The following is a 13,749-nucleotide window of genomic DNA, read 5'->3' on the forward strand; positions in this document are numbered from 1 at the left end:
GTTCTTCCATCTTCGCATCCAATTTCAAATATTCTGGATAAAATAGTCAACATCCCTGAAAGAATCATGAACAACAACAGAAGATTGAAACTAAAACGAATCATGCGCAGTATCAACTGAGTCAATTATCATTGACTCATCCTCAACCCTAGTATCAACCTTCTCCACTTCCACATCTTCAAAATCGAACTCGATATCAAATGATTGTCCATCTTCAATAGTGAACATGTTAAATAAACATAGATCATCTTTAAAATCCATATCTAGTGATTGGAGTTCATCTTAATTAATAATCATACTTCACAAATCATCCATGGGAAAGAGCGAAAGATAGATGAGGATGGATGAGGAAAAAGATGAAGATAAAGATAAAGATGGCGAAAGAGAGAGACAGAGAATGGGGGAAGAAGAGAGTCTTAGAATAACAGATTGGATGAATGAGGGAAAAGATAAAGATAAAGATGGTGAAAGAGGGGGGGGGGGGGGGGGGGGGGAGGGGTGAATGAATAAGGATTTTGTAGTGGAATGTTCTAGATAGAATAAAGGGGCGGGAGGGATTAAAGGTAATTGGATTAGTGTTGGGTTTGGTTAATTAGGAGTGGGTAGGTAAGTTTTGTGATGATGTAATTTGGTTTAGTTTATTGAAAAAAGGGTGGGTCATGTAGATGGCGTACCATGTGAATAGAAAAAGTAAAAGGACAACATCGTAATTTTACAGCAAAAAAACTTACCAAATAAGTAAAGAGGAAACAAAACCCGACTTGAATAAAAAAGGAAATAGGAAACAAAACAGCGACTTGAACAGAGTATTAATTTTGAGCGAACATTTAAACTATTTTTTAGATTTCAACTGAATTTTTCATTTCAAGCTATTTGTGATAAAATTATTTTCAACCCTGTTAAATATCTAGCTCTTGAAATCAAATAAGTGCTAAGATCTCTGAACAAAACCCATCAAAATCCCAAAATATACTCTCATATTCCAAGTTATGGTAGGCCAATGGGACCTTATGAACCCCTTCCTTCCCACCATCTCATTCACTATTGGCCTGGCCTTGCTTGCTGCCTCTATTACTCTTTTTTCCTTAAAAAAGCTAAAAAGGAAAAAAAAAGGTGTTAAAAAGAATGTCAATTATCTACCAAGTCACAGGAACATGCATGTGAACATCAACCTCATAAGATCAGAACATTATTATTATTATTATTATTATTATTATTATTATTATTATTATTATTATTATTATTATTATTATTATTATTATTATTATTATTATTATCATTCATCATCTTCTACATACATGTATCATACATGCATTCATACATACATGCCCATCTTACATTTCTCTTCAATGGAACAGTAAATAAGTATTCAGTTTAATTTTAATTTAATTTGCTACATACAATAATGACACAAACAACATTAATTAATGCATAATTAACATGATGTCCAAATTAACTAACTAATAACTAACTCATCATCAAGCACTAGAAAACTGTTGTGGTTGTGCACCAAAATTAGCATGACCATTAGAATTGACCGGAATGTAGGAGCCAGCAGCCACTGGAAAACCGACGGGAAGCGGCCGGTGGTGATGATGGTTGTTTACCGCGGCACGTTCAAGTGACTGCACTTGACTCTTCAAAAACTTAACATAATGAATAGCTTCATCTAACATTGAAGCAGTATCCATTTTAGTACCTCCAGGAACAAGTCTTTGGAGAATCCTTATCCTTTCACTAATCCTTTCTCTTCTATGCCTAGCTGCCACGCTTTGTGGGTCCTTAGAGATCTTAACGTTTCGCCTTTTGGGTGGCTTGACAGCTTCTGGGTCAATGTAGATCGGTTGCATAGAAGCTATTCTGAATATCATCTCCCTCATAGCCGCCATCGACGAGTTGCTCTTTTGTGAATGAGGTGGCATAATAATAGCATTATTATTGTTATTATTGATATTGGTGTTGTTATTGATAATGTTAGTAGCACCCCCATTATTGTTTGAGAATGAAATAATGGGGTTAGAATAATGGGAAATGTTGTTATTACCGTTACAAGTAGTGAAGGACATCATCGGTGAATTGGAGGAGTCCAAGTAATGTCCATTGTTACCGATGATGTCGGAGATGGGCTTGTCCATGTGCATCATATACATCATATCGATTTGGTGGTCGTCTGATGTCGACTTTAGTAGGTCAATGTCCATGGCCCTAGTGATATATATATATATATATATATATATATAGTAGACTAGAAAAGTTGTTAGTGGAGGAGAAGTGAAGAGTGAAGTTATGGGTGAAAGCTGAAGAAAAAAAGGAGCAGGAGATGGGGTGGCAAAGTGGTGAAGACTGAAGAGAAGTAAGGAGTAGTGTAAGAATTGCAGTATGCTGTGTATGTATGTAGTATGTAGTGTGGGGAGAAAATAAAAGAGATAAGAGACTCAAGTGATAGAGGTTGATGAATAGAATAGAATAGACTATTTACACAATTGGGGAAAACATCTATATATATAACAATTCTATCAAATTCCCTCAGTTTTATGCCAACCCAAGTGCATGTATGTTATTTCATGTAAATTATTCAATAGTTTATCTCATAAATGCTCTTTTCAATTAATAATATTTCATTACATATACCAAAATTATAGACCGACGAGCTGACCCATATTCAAATGTGGGTTGCTTTTGTTAGTGTATAAAATCAATCTTTGTGACTCTAATCATCGAACTTAAACTTTTGATTGGTTATAATGGTTTCCTTACATGATATCACAAGAAAGATCGTTTAAAGTGGAATATTAAGCATCAGCTTGAGATGGTTTCTTGACAGCTCTTGCATACTCTATTAATTATTCCAATGCATGTAAGTTGATTTCTTAAAAGACATATTATACTATTTCATATTACATCATCAATTTTATAGAGCGTAGATATTCAAGTTTGAATTAGTTTCTTATGGTCGATTTGAGATGTTCTTGAGTCAAGTTGAGTACAAGCCGAAGGGTTTTGCTTGGGATTGACTTGACTCATTGTCATTCCTTTTAATTGTTAATCGGAATTTTTTTGTAAATGTTTTTTTTTAAAAATATGTATATTGTTATCACAGTTGGTGGGGGTGGAATTAATATGTTTTGTATTTTTCCCTTTAAAAAAACTAAAATAATGTGATTTGCTCTGGAAGAGATAATAGATGTTGGAAGATTATTAAAACATTGTTAGTATGATGGCTGTTAGCCTGCAAACCTGCTACCAGAAGGGAATCAAGTGGAAATTTGGCATGCTTAATTAATAGCAACATTTTATTTTAATGAAATTTGTGGGCCATATCAAATCTAACCGCAAATCCTACTGATTTTTTTTTTTTACTTATATTAAAGCCCATAAAACTCCAGGTAGTATAACACCAGTATATGAATGTTATTATGTATCATGGCTCATCTAAAGTTGATCAGTTCTACCATATGCTAATGTCTGCTCTTTCCTCATTCATGGGCATCTAGGAAAATGGTGTGCTTAATTTCAATTCCTGATATTTATTCAGATGCCCACTAGAATATTGCCAAGGACGGTAATAGATCTGGTAAACGGGTCATTCGAATCTAAATTCGTATTGGATCAATTTGAGTCCAAACCGTTTTAGGCATGTCTGGCAATTTGTATTAGGGTTACGTTAGGTCATTTCGGGTCAAATATATTAAGCCAAATCATAATTTTATAGAATTGTTATCATAGGCGTATCAAGGGTCGGTGGATGCACCGCACGCACTCTGTTTCTACAAAAATAAGTAAAAGGAATAGCGTAGATGGTTCAGTAGTATTTAGTTGGCGTAGTGGTTTGAGTCCCAACTTCTTTCCCTGAACCTGCCATTCAGGTTCAAATCCAACTTCTAGCATTTTATTTCTTTCTGGTCTTTTTAGATGGCAAGATTTGCTGGCCCATTTCATCAACCAAAAACGCAAGCATTAAGCCCATTTCATATATTCATGGCATTATTACTCCGTATCTACTTGGGTTATTATTAATTAGTACTTTTAGCAATTTGGATGTATTTATGTATGAACCTCAAAAAATTTTATTTTCATTTAAGCAACCTTTATTACGATATGTTTAATTGTTATTCTATAGATGATATAAATTGTTATGTTTTAATGTTATGGATGACCAAGATAAATATTTTATTAATTTATTATTTGTAGTAGTGATAAAATAATATTTCAATGATAAAAAAATTTCGTAGAAATTCGCACCCCCGTTATTAGAATCCTGGAGACGCCACTGATTGTTATATTGTGTAGTTATGGTGTCAAGGGGAATGAAGGTGTCTAGCAGGAGGTGTACGTGATTTGAATTCAGGTATGCCATGTGCATGTAAAATCTCTGCTAAATCAGCAGGTTGGAGCTGAAATAGTGTTGAGGTTGTTTTTCCAAGGATTAGGGAAAGTCAAAATCTAATCAAGATTTGGAATGTTGGTTTCAAGATCTAGGTTGTTCATGCAAAAAGTTGATTAATTGTTTCTCTTTTAATAATGCTCTACATTATAAGATGATGTTACCTTGATTAGGCTGTTAATACTGAGCTTCTTCACTTATCAATTGATATGAAAAATTCTTTACATGACGCTAGACGCTCTCTTTATTAAGAGGTTAGGTTATTTTGACTCTTCTAAATGGTCTACTCCAGCAAATAAGAGAGAGCTCAAGCAAGTGGAAATAATTCTCTTACTCCAATTATAAAGTTTGGTGTTCGATTCTCACTAGTGATATAGGGCGCTCATTTGAACCAAAAAATAAAATAAAATAATGGTTTACTAGCTCAGCTCGTGTTGACACGATATCACACGACGCAAAACGACTCGACTCGACAATATATATATATATATATATATATATATATATATATATATATATATATATATGGAGAGAGAGAGATCAAGTGAGTCCACCATATCCTTATAAGTTCATAAGTTCTCATCTAGGCCCTTGGATGAAGAAGATGGATAACTAAGATGAACCTCCAAAAATGGTGGTTAAAGGCCTAATTTAACACACTTTTAACTCCTTAACTAACTCACCCTAATTAATGAGTGTAACTTTAGTTAGAAATATTGTAACTTTTAACAAGTATAACTTCTATGTTTTTACGAGTGTAATTTTAATACTCAATAGTGTAACTTCAGCGTTTTACAAGTATAATTTTAATCCAAAATAGTGCAATTTTATACTAAAAAGTGATTTTGACGGATATTTGTTTGACTTTTTGTATTTTTAAGACAAGTTTACGATATTTCAGTATTTTTTAGAGTGCAACTTTAGTGTTTTACGAGTGTAACTTTAATACGAAAAAGCGTAACTTTAAACAAAAAAATGATTTTGACAGATATTTTTTTAACTTTTTGTAATTTTAAGACAAGTTTACGACATTTCAGTATTTATTAGAGTGTAACTTCAGTGTTTTAGGTGTATAACTTTAATCCAAAATAGTGTAACTTTATACTAACAAGTGATTTTGACGTATATTTTTTTGACTTTTTGTAATTTTAAAACAAGTTTACGACATTTCACTATTTTTTAGAGTGTAACTTCAGTGTTTTACGAGAGTAACTTTAATCCAAAATAGTGCAACTTTATACTAAAAAGTGATTTTTTTGACTTTTTGTAACTTAAGACAAGTGTACGACATTTTAGTAGTTTTTAGAGTGTAACTTCAGTGTTTTACAAGTGTAACTTTAATCCAAAAAAGTGCAACTTTAAACTCAAAATAGATTTTGACAAATATTTTTTTGAGTTTTTGTAATTTTAAGACAAGTTTACGACATTTCATTATCTTTTAGAGTGTAATTTCAGTATTTTACGAGTATAACTTTAATCCAATTTTATGTAACTTTAGTCATTTTTGATAAATTAATTGGAATTTATTTATAAGTCAAGTTTATATAATTATAGTCGATCATATTGTATTTTTAGTCCTTTTTGTATAACTTTTGTCCAAAATTATGTAAGTTTAGTCCAAATTTGTGTAACTTTACTCCAAAATTAAGTGGAATTTGTTTAATTTTAAGACAAGTTTATATAATTTGTCCTAATGTAACTTTAGTCCTTTTTGTATAACTTTAGTCCAAAGTTGTGTAACTTTAGTCCAAATTTAAATTCAGATTTGAAACCAATAATAACAAGACGAGATTGAAGTTGCACATAATGCCACTGAAGTTGTGCATAATGGCCATTGAATTTGCCCATAATGCTATTGAAATATACATTGAAGTTGCACATAGGGCAACTGAAGTTGCACATAAGGCCATAGAAGTTGCACATAAGGCCACTGAATTTGCGCATAATGTGTATTGAAGTTGCATATAATGTCATTAAAATTACACAAAATGTGTAATAAATTTGCAGATATGGCCATTGAAGTTATACACATTGAAGTTACATATAACAAGACATGATTAAACAAGACGAGATTTAAAATTTTTTAAAACAAGACTATATTTGAAATACAAAATCTGAAAAGGAGGGAGTAAATAGATTTGAAACCACCACAAAATATATAAAAAGACGATTTAAAAATTATTAGAAAAACGGCAACAAAAAACGAGATTTAAAATTCGAAATCTGAAGTTACACATAATGGGCATTGAAGTTGCACATAATATCATTGAAGTTATACACATTGATGCAATGTAAACCTTATGGATAGGCAAACAATGCAACCTGGCTTACAAGATACTTTAAAAATAACAAATGACCTAGTAAAATTCTGAATTTTTGTGAGGATTAAGATTTAGTAATAATCTAAAACTGTACCAATTTCCATGAATTTAGAAGGACTCTAAGTATTTTTAAGCTCAACTGAAACAGCCTGAATTCTGAGATTGCAGACAATTGACTCAACTGAGTGTAGGACTTGTTTTGCGTAAAGAAAAGATTGTGGACGCGGGCCCACGGGGGCGAAAAGCGAAGCAAGCTTTTCACTCTTTGGTTTATTTGCATTTGTGGAGTCGCCACCAATTTATTATGGAAAATTGGAAACCGTTCGAATACCTCGTGCCATGTCAAGACACAAAGTAGTGACATGAACACAAAGAACTCGTTACCCTTAGCCTTCTATGTCTAGAATGACTCTCGTGGATGCCAATGAACGCGGATGTTCACAGAGATCTGGAGTAAGGGGTGAGAGTACGTATTAGGAAGCTCTTTTGATCGAACACCTAATCCCTCCCGCCTCGATAGCGCCCTCTACTAATGATTAGGGAAATTGTCTATACTCGATATATTGTCGATTATATGCATGCAATGCAACATCCATTAGATTAATCCTAGCATGTGAGAATTAATACTAAGTCGGTGAACACGTAATTTAACATGCAATTAGGTCGAAGTATGAATTTAGATTGATTACATGTGAAGGCATACAAGCAATACAATAAAAGAAATACAATAATAATACAATAAAGAAAATTACAATAATTACATCGGATTTAATGATTCATGTCGAAAATACATTTAAAACGGATGTTTAGAAAAGAAAGAATAAATAAATTAACGAACATAAATTAGGGGTGATAATACGAATAATAGTAAATTAAATACGTAATTAATAACTGAGTCAAAGCAGAAACGGGAGTTCAGGGACAGAAATCAACCGGGAACAGGCGCAGCAGAGTTGCGTCGATTGGAAGAGGCGCAACAGTAGCTGCGTCTGTTCCTGGGTTGAGTTCTGGCTGTGGAGCCGGAACCGTAACTCGTTAGTGTTAATTGGTGAATTTAATGATTGATTATGAATAATTGACTCGGATGAAAGTGATTAACATATTATTTACATGTGAATGAGGTCATAAAAACGATAAAGCATGGAACAAAATAGGATGAATTATTTACAAGATTAAAAGGATAATTACGGATTAACAAACTAAACAAATTAATTAGGCTAAACAGATTATTAATGATGAATTAATGATGGTGAAGAATGAATAAAAAATACAAGTTTATCAAATATGAATTCCAGAGATTCAATATGGGTAAATCGAATCTCTAAAACTCGAATTGATTTTAATGACGAAAACCCGCAAATATGGATTACTTGGGATTTAGGTCGGGATTTAAAAGATGAATTAATTAATGATGAATTATTTACATGTTAAAATTATCCTACTCAAATTATTGTGTTGATGAAACAAAGAACAATTGAAAGACGAAACAAGAAACGAACAGACGATCAAAAGACGAAGGAAGAAGAAAGGAAGCAGGAATTGCGGCAGCCTCACGAAGAGGCGCAGCAGTTGCTGCGTCCTTTCTCGATGGTTGTCTCCAAATAATCCGTAAAAAGGGTTTGAAATAAGGTTTTACAAATCGGTTTTAAACATAATTTCGACATAAATCTTACAATAATGATTACAAAAATAAAGAACAATAAACAAAAGAAGGATTTACACCCTCAGACTTACATGTTTGACGAAACGAGATGAACTAAGTTAACGTTTAGTGATGCTCGACTCGAATGTACGACGAAAGTGCCCTCTAAGAGGAAATTTAGCAAATTTGATTAAGTTGATTGATTGTGGAGTTGGTCAAATTGGTCGGTCATGCAAAACGAGGCTGGTACTCAGAAAGATCCGAGCTTACGTGGTCGAAAGTTCAAGCACGTAGACGCCAAAAAGTAAGAACGTGGTCTAGAATGCAAAGGGAGAAGAGAAGGGCGGACACTCGCGTGAGAAATATGTGAGACCGAAGGTCTCTATTTATACTAATCACACGGAGGAAATAGGGTTTTCGGAGAAACTTTGGAAGTGAATCTGGAAAAGATACGGAAAATAAGCAGAAAAGGACTGAGGAAGAGGCGCAACAGGCACTGCGTCCCTTGGAAGAGGCGCAGCACCTGCTGCGTCCTTTTCTCGGTGGTTTCCTCCGGCGGAAGAAAGATTTCCGCGTTTCTATTATGGAATAACGGATTAATCTCGTTTTCTTAATATTTTGTGTGAATATTACGGGAGATATTTTACCAAAGATTAAAAGATTGGAAAATATGGAATAGAAATATCCGGAACATTCCAGAACATTCTGACTCGGTTTTAGAAAATGAAGACGGTTTTTTGACCCGGACTCCAAATGTACTCTATTTACTGCCAAAACGACCGTATCGTCATGTAGATGACAATTAAGAGGTAGACACAAGTGTTTGAGCGACCACTTGACGATAAACTTACGAACTGTCACAAATCGTTCCGTATACCAAACATGCGGCCCAATCATCACCGGGTGGTTTGCGGGAGGTGCAGAAATGAGGTATCTACAGAGCCCCCACTTTGACTGAGGCTTGGACAAGGCGAAACTGTAATACCCGCCCTTTTAGGGACCCTTTGACCGTCGTTGACCGACCTTGGGAGCGGAGGTAGTCTTAAGAAAGTATGCCAAAAACCTGTTTGAGCTGCGTGTTAAGGGTGGTACTCGATAGAGTAGAGGCTACTCGATCGAGTAGCTATGGTACTCGATCGAGTAGGGGGCCACTCGATCGAGTAGGTTGGGTACTCGATCGAGTACCGGGTTTTCAGCGAGGGTTTTATATCGCGTTTTGTCAAATCCGCAAATCACTTCCGCCACTTTCCTCCTATCCTTCAGTCGCCCTTTTCCCTTCCCTTCACCTCAAAACCTCCATGGATGTCTTTTGGAAGATTCTTGTGCCTAGGAGAGCGCCTCTTGAGTCGGGTAGCGGTCTTTTGCTGAGTTTCCCCCTAATAGGTATGTCACAATCATCATCCGTGCCTTTGTCTCTATAGCTAGGGTTTGCTTGTTAGTAATAGATGTTTGTATGATGGTAATAGGCTTTGCTTGGTCGCTGGATATGTTATCTGTCAGCGTGGATTGGTTGCGGTTGCTTAAAGGTAGGTTCGCCTACTCAGTTTCTGTTGACGGTCTAGTTTGTCGGTCGTTGTGGTAGTGTTGTGCTTGTTTGATATAGTATTTGTGTGTGTTGTGATTGTGGTTGTGATGGCTGTTGATGGTTCTCGAGATGCGTTCTCGGCTGAGTGGGGTCACTTGCGGGAGTGGCTTTACGCCCTAGTTTCGCCCTTCGTGGAACCCGCCACGGAAGGGGATGTGCACATTAATGGGACAGGGTTGTCGCTCGGTATGATAAGCGGGGCTTAGGTGGGAACGGCTGCGGTCCCCCACTGGCAGGGCTGGTCCGGTGGACGATCGATGTGAGTTGATTGGATTGTGGTGATTCGGTTGGAGTTGGTAGTGTTGTTTGTATTGTTGATTGTAGTTGCCATTGTCTTATCTTGTCTCGATCTTGACCTTGTGTGGTTGTTTGTTTGTTATGTGTCCTGCCGTGATCCCTTATGGTGAGCGATCGGTCTTAGCAGTGTTGATGTTGTTGATAGCGAGGTCGAGGCGAGGATGAGTCTTCACGAGATAAGATGGTCATAGCGAGTAGTCTTTGAGTTGTACCTTTATATTGTATTTTGGTTTGAATCACTTGTAATATAACTTAATAGTTCTTTTATTGGCGTTTGATAATTACTTTCCTCGGGCAACCGAGATGGTAACACCCTTATATGCTAAGGAAGGCCTAGTTAAGGCTCCTCTGAATATGGGGGTGTTACAAAGTGGTATCAGAGCGACGATTTTGGAACCTGTAACAAATGAACATAATGAACGTAGGGAGTCTAATAAAATGAACCTGGTGTATGTGTAATGGGAGCCCGACTGATGCTAGATTTTGGGTGAGTAGGCGCCCTCATTTCAAAATCTTGGCCCCATGACACTTAAACCGATCACATGGGATGGGAATGTGGAGTCCGTGTGTCCTGTGTGTGCTATGTGTGTTAATTGTGCGGAGCTACCTCCGGTTAAGTTTTGTTAGAATTAATAGAAGTGGGATAGTAATGTTTGGGCCGAGTATGGTGATTATTGATAAGATTATTGAAGCTCGTTGGATGAGTAGTGAGCTTATATGATGGTCTTGAGATATGTGACGAAAACTTATGTAGCTGCTATGATGGTAAGTATAGTATAGTGGGTTATAATTCGAGACATAGCATGTGGTAATGCGTTATTGCCTTATAGAATGGTCGAAATTTTTCCCATTGCGTAATATTTGATTCGTGCAAGGTGAATTTCTTATGATAGAATGTAAGACATGATCGAATAGGTTGTTTAAAAGTAAGCATTTATGCGAGAGGTGATAGATTCATTTATTATGAAAATTATGCAATTATATGACAAATGAAAGAATGAACTAATGTTAATTTAAATGTTTCACTTTAGTAGTAATATATAAAGTAAGCTTAAATGTAATACGATGACGTGATTATGTTTACGGAAGGTTCGGTAGCAGGTAAACCGAGTAGGGTAATGGGTGTATTGTACGTGGGATAAGCTTCATTTGTTTGGCAATATGGTAGACTTTGTTAATAATAGTAATACGTGAATGAACTTGACAATGAGTGCCGAATTCCGAACTTAGTTGGAATCGACACGCGGTGTTGTTTTTGCAGGAATCTTCAAGTTACTTCGTACTTATGATCGAGTACTTAACTATACTTGACCGAGTGCGAGTGCTTACTTGACCGAGTAGACCTCACTCGATCTAGTTAGGAAGCTATGATGTCGGGACGTGGGAAAATTCCTGCAGTTACTCGATGATTTAGCTCCTACTCGATCGAGTAGGGTGGTACTCGATCAAGTACCCCAGGCACTCGATCGAGTAGGTTACTGTGCAGTAATTCCTACGGGTTTTCTTAAAACCCTCCATCTTTCTATTTCTTCTTCTTATTCCTCTATATTTCGACACACCCATCCTAAATCACTCTCAAATCCCTTATTCCCTCTCAAATCCTCTCTTTCTCTTGGGTTAGTAGTGATTCTTGGGGTTGATTTTCTTGTTTAATTCATTTCTTTACCTTACTAATCAATCAAGGTATGTTATTCTTCTTAATTTATGTGATTTGTTACTTTGAATGTGTTAGAATGATGAAATAATCTGAAAGTCTCGGTTCACATTAGTAAGTTGTTGTTTTGATGGTTGAAACATGGTTCATATGCCTCTTATTCATGCTTGTTGGTGACTAATTACTGTAAATTAGATTAGAAATTTGCAAAGTTGAAATCGAAATTTCTAGGGTTTCCAAAATTGAAATTGATTTTTTTGGTTGTTTTACAATGATTTGATGGTAGAGTTGAGCCTTAAGTATTGTTTATATCATGTTGGAAGATAGATTTTGATGATTTTACCCTTAGAAAGTTGCCTTAAAACTCCGTCTTAAAAGTGCCTTAAATGGAAATTCGTGGTTTATAACTGAAAAATTGATGTTGTAATTGACAGTATAAGCAAGAGTTGAACTTCAATATGCTAATAGAACCGATGGGTGATGAATATATGCCGAAATTTTCACAGCTGTAAAGACCGTCTGAAAATTTTAGTTGAGTTGTTAAATATAATATGAAAGTGATGATGATATACCATAAGTTATTCTTTCTCTTGAATTAGTAACATGTAATTAGCAATATAAACGGAACGACCTCTAGAAGCATGCTAGGATATTTGAATTGCTGAGTATATGTGTTCACATGCCAAATTTTCATAATTGCGGTTTATAAGTGACTACAAACTGAGGCTATATGTTAAAATTGAGGAAACTATTGATGAAATGTGTGTACCTAGCTGAGCATCTAAGTTTAATGGCACGATTTATGTGCTTCAAATATGGAACTAGTTGATGAGTTAGTGAACTTGCTAAGTATATAGAACTCAAATTGTATGAAGTATATGCCTACATGTTTTATACAAATTGTTTGACCATATGCCTTAAGCGGATGCCGAGATCGAACCTTGGACTACGCCAAAGCAAACGAGGGAGGGGTAACCCACCTGAGTTAGGGGAAGAAGTGGGCTGTGGTACCCATGATCCCGAATACCCTGCGATTGTTTTTGTTGACTTTAAGCAAAGGGAGCGTTTTGTAGCCTTACAAAAACGCAAATTGAGACCTACAAAGTGTATAGACACCAGTGTATTAGAGGAGTTAGAGATAGAGACGGATGTCCGTCACATATTCGAGACCTTGTGTTTTACGGGTTTGTATAGGCTGAGGAAGCATACTTACCCTTTTCTTACCTTGGAGTTCATGAGCTCTTTTAACTATGACCCAGGGTCGATTTATCAGTTTAGATTGATGAATACCAGTTTCTGTTGACTATGGACTGTTTGCCTCTCACCTTGGGTTGGCCAAGCCTCCCAAGGACTCCTTTACCGACATCCCGGTGAGTGCGGCATCGCCGCCTAATGCCTTGCTTGACCGGGAAGCAAGCTCCCACCTCGAGCAACATCTTTGATTAATGATGTTCAAGCACATTACCTTGAGGGTCTTTCTCCGTTCTCTCTCGAACCTCCTCTATGACCGAAAGGATATCGATAAATTGAACAATCATGAGGTCTTACTTTTGATGTCGTACCTCAACCCGGAGCGGGCGGAAAAGTGGTCTTTAATGCTCATTCTATAGTTTGTCTTTGCCCTTGCCTTGATGGCTTCTTCCTCTTCCCGTACGAGTTGTGGTGCCATTGCCACTCGGTTAGCTGAAAAGCTAACCTCCTTTGAGGCTTCCTCGGCGTACGTGCCTCTAGCTACCCCAGTGCCTACCATGGATCGTGAATACTACCTCGACCTGAAATGGTTGAGGACCTTGGCTGACGGCAGCCTAGCATGGAGGGTGCATGGGATGAGTTGGATGAAAATTCCAGCTCCCGAGCACCTCCCAC

General features: G+C 36.3%; 1 protein-coding gene across 1 annotated transcript; it reads right to left on the reverse strand.

The window, feature by feature from the left end:
* Positions 1–1,310: 1,310 nt before the first annotated feature.
* Positions 1,311–2,697, reverse strand: LOC141594387 (transcription factor bHLH87-like). Its single transcript, XM_074414446.1, has one exon. The coding sequence runs from the start codon at positions 2,199–2,201 to the stop codon at positions 1,479–1,481; it is 723 nt and encodes a 240-aa protein (XP_074270547.1). The 5' UTR covers positions 2,202–2,697; the 3' UTR covers positions 1,311–1,478.
* Positions 2,698–13,749: the final 11,052 nt, after the last annotated feature.

The sequence above is a fragment of the Silene latifolia genome, chromosome 8, assembly GCF_048544455.1.
Source record: "Silene latifolia isolate original U9 population chromosome 8, ASM4854445v1, whole genome shotgun sequence".
Lineage (NCBI taxonomy): Eukaryota > Viridiplantae > Streptophyta > Magnoliopsida > Caryophyllales > Caryophyllaceae > Silene > Silene latifolia.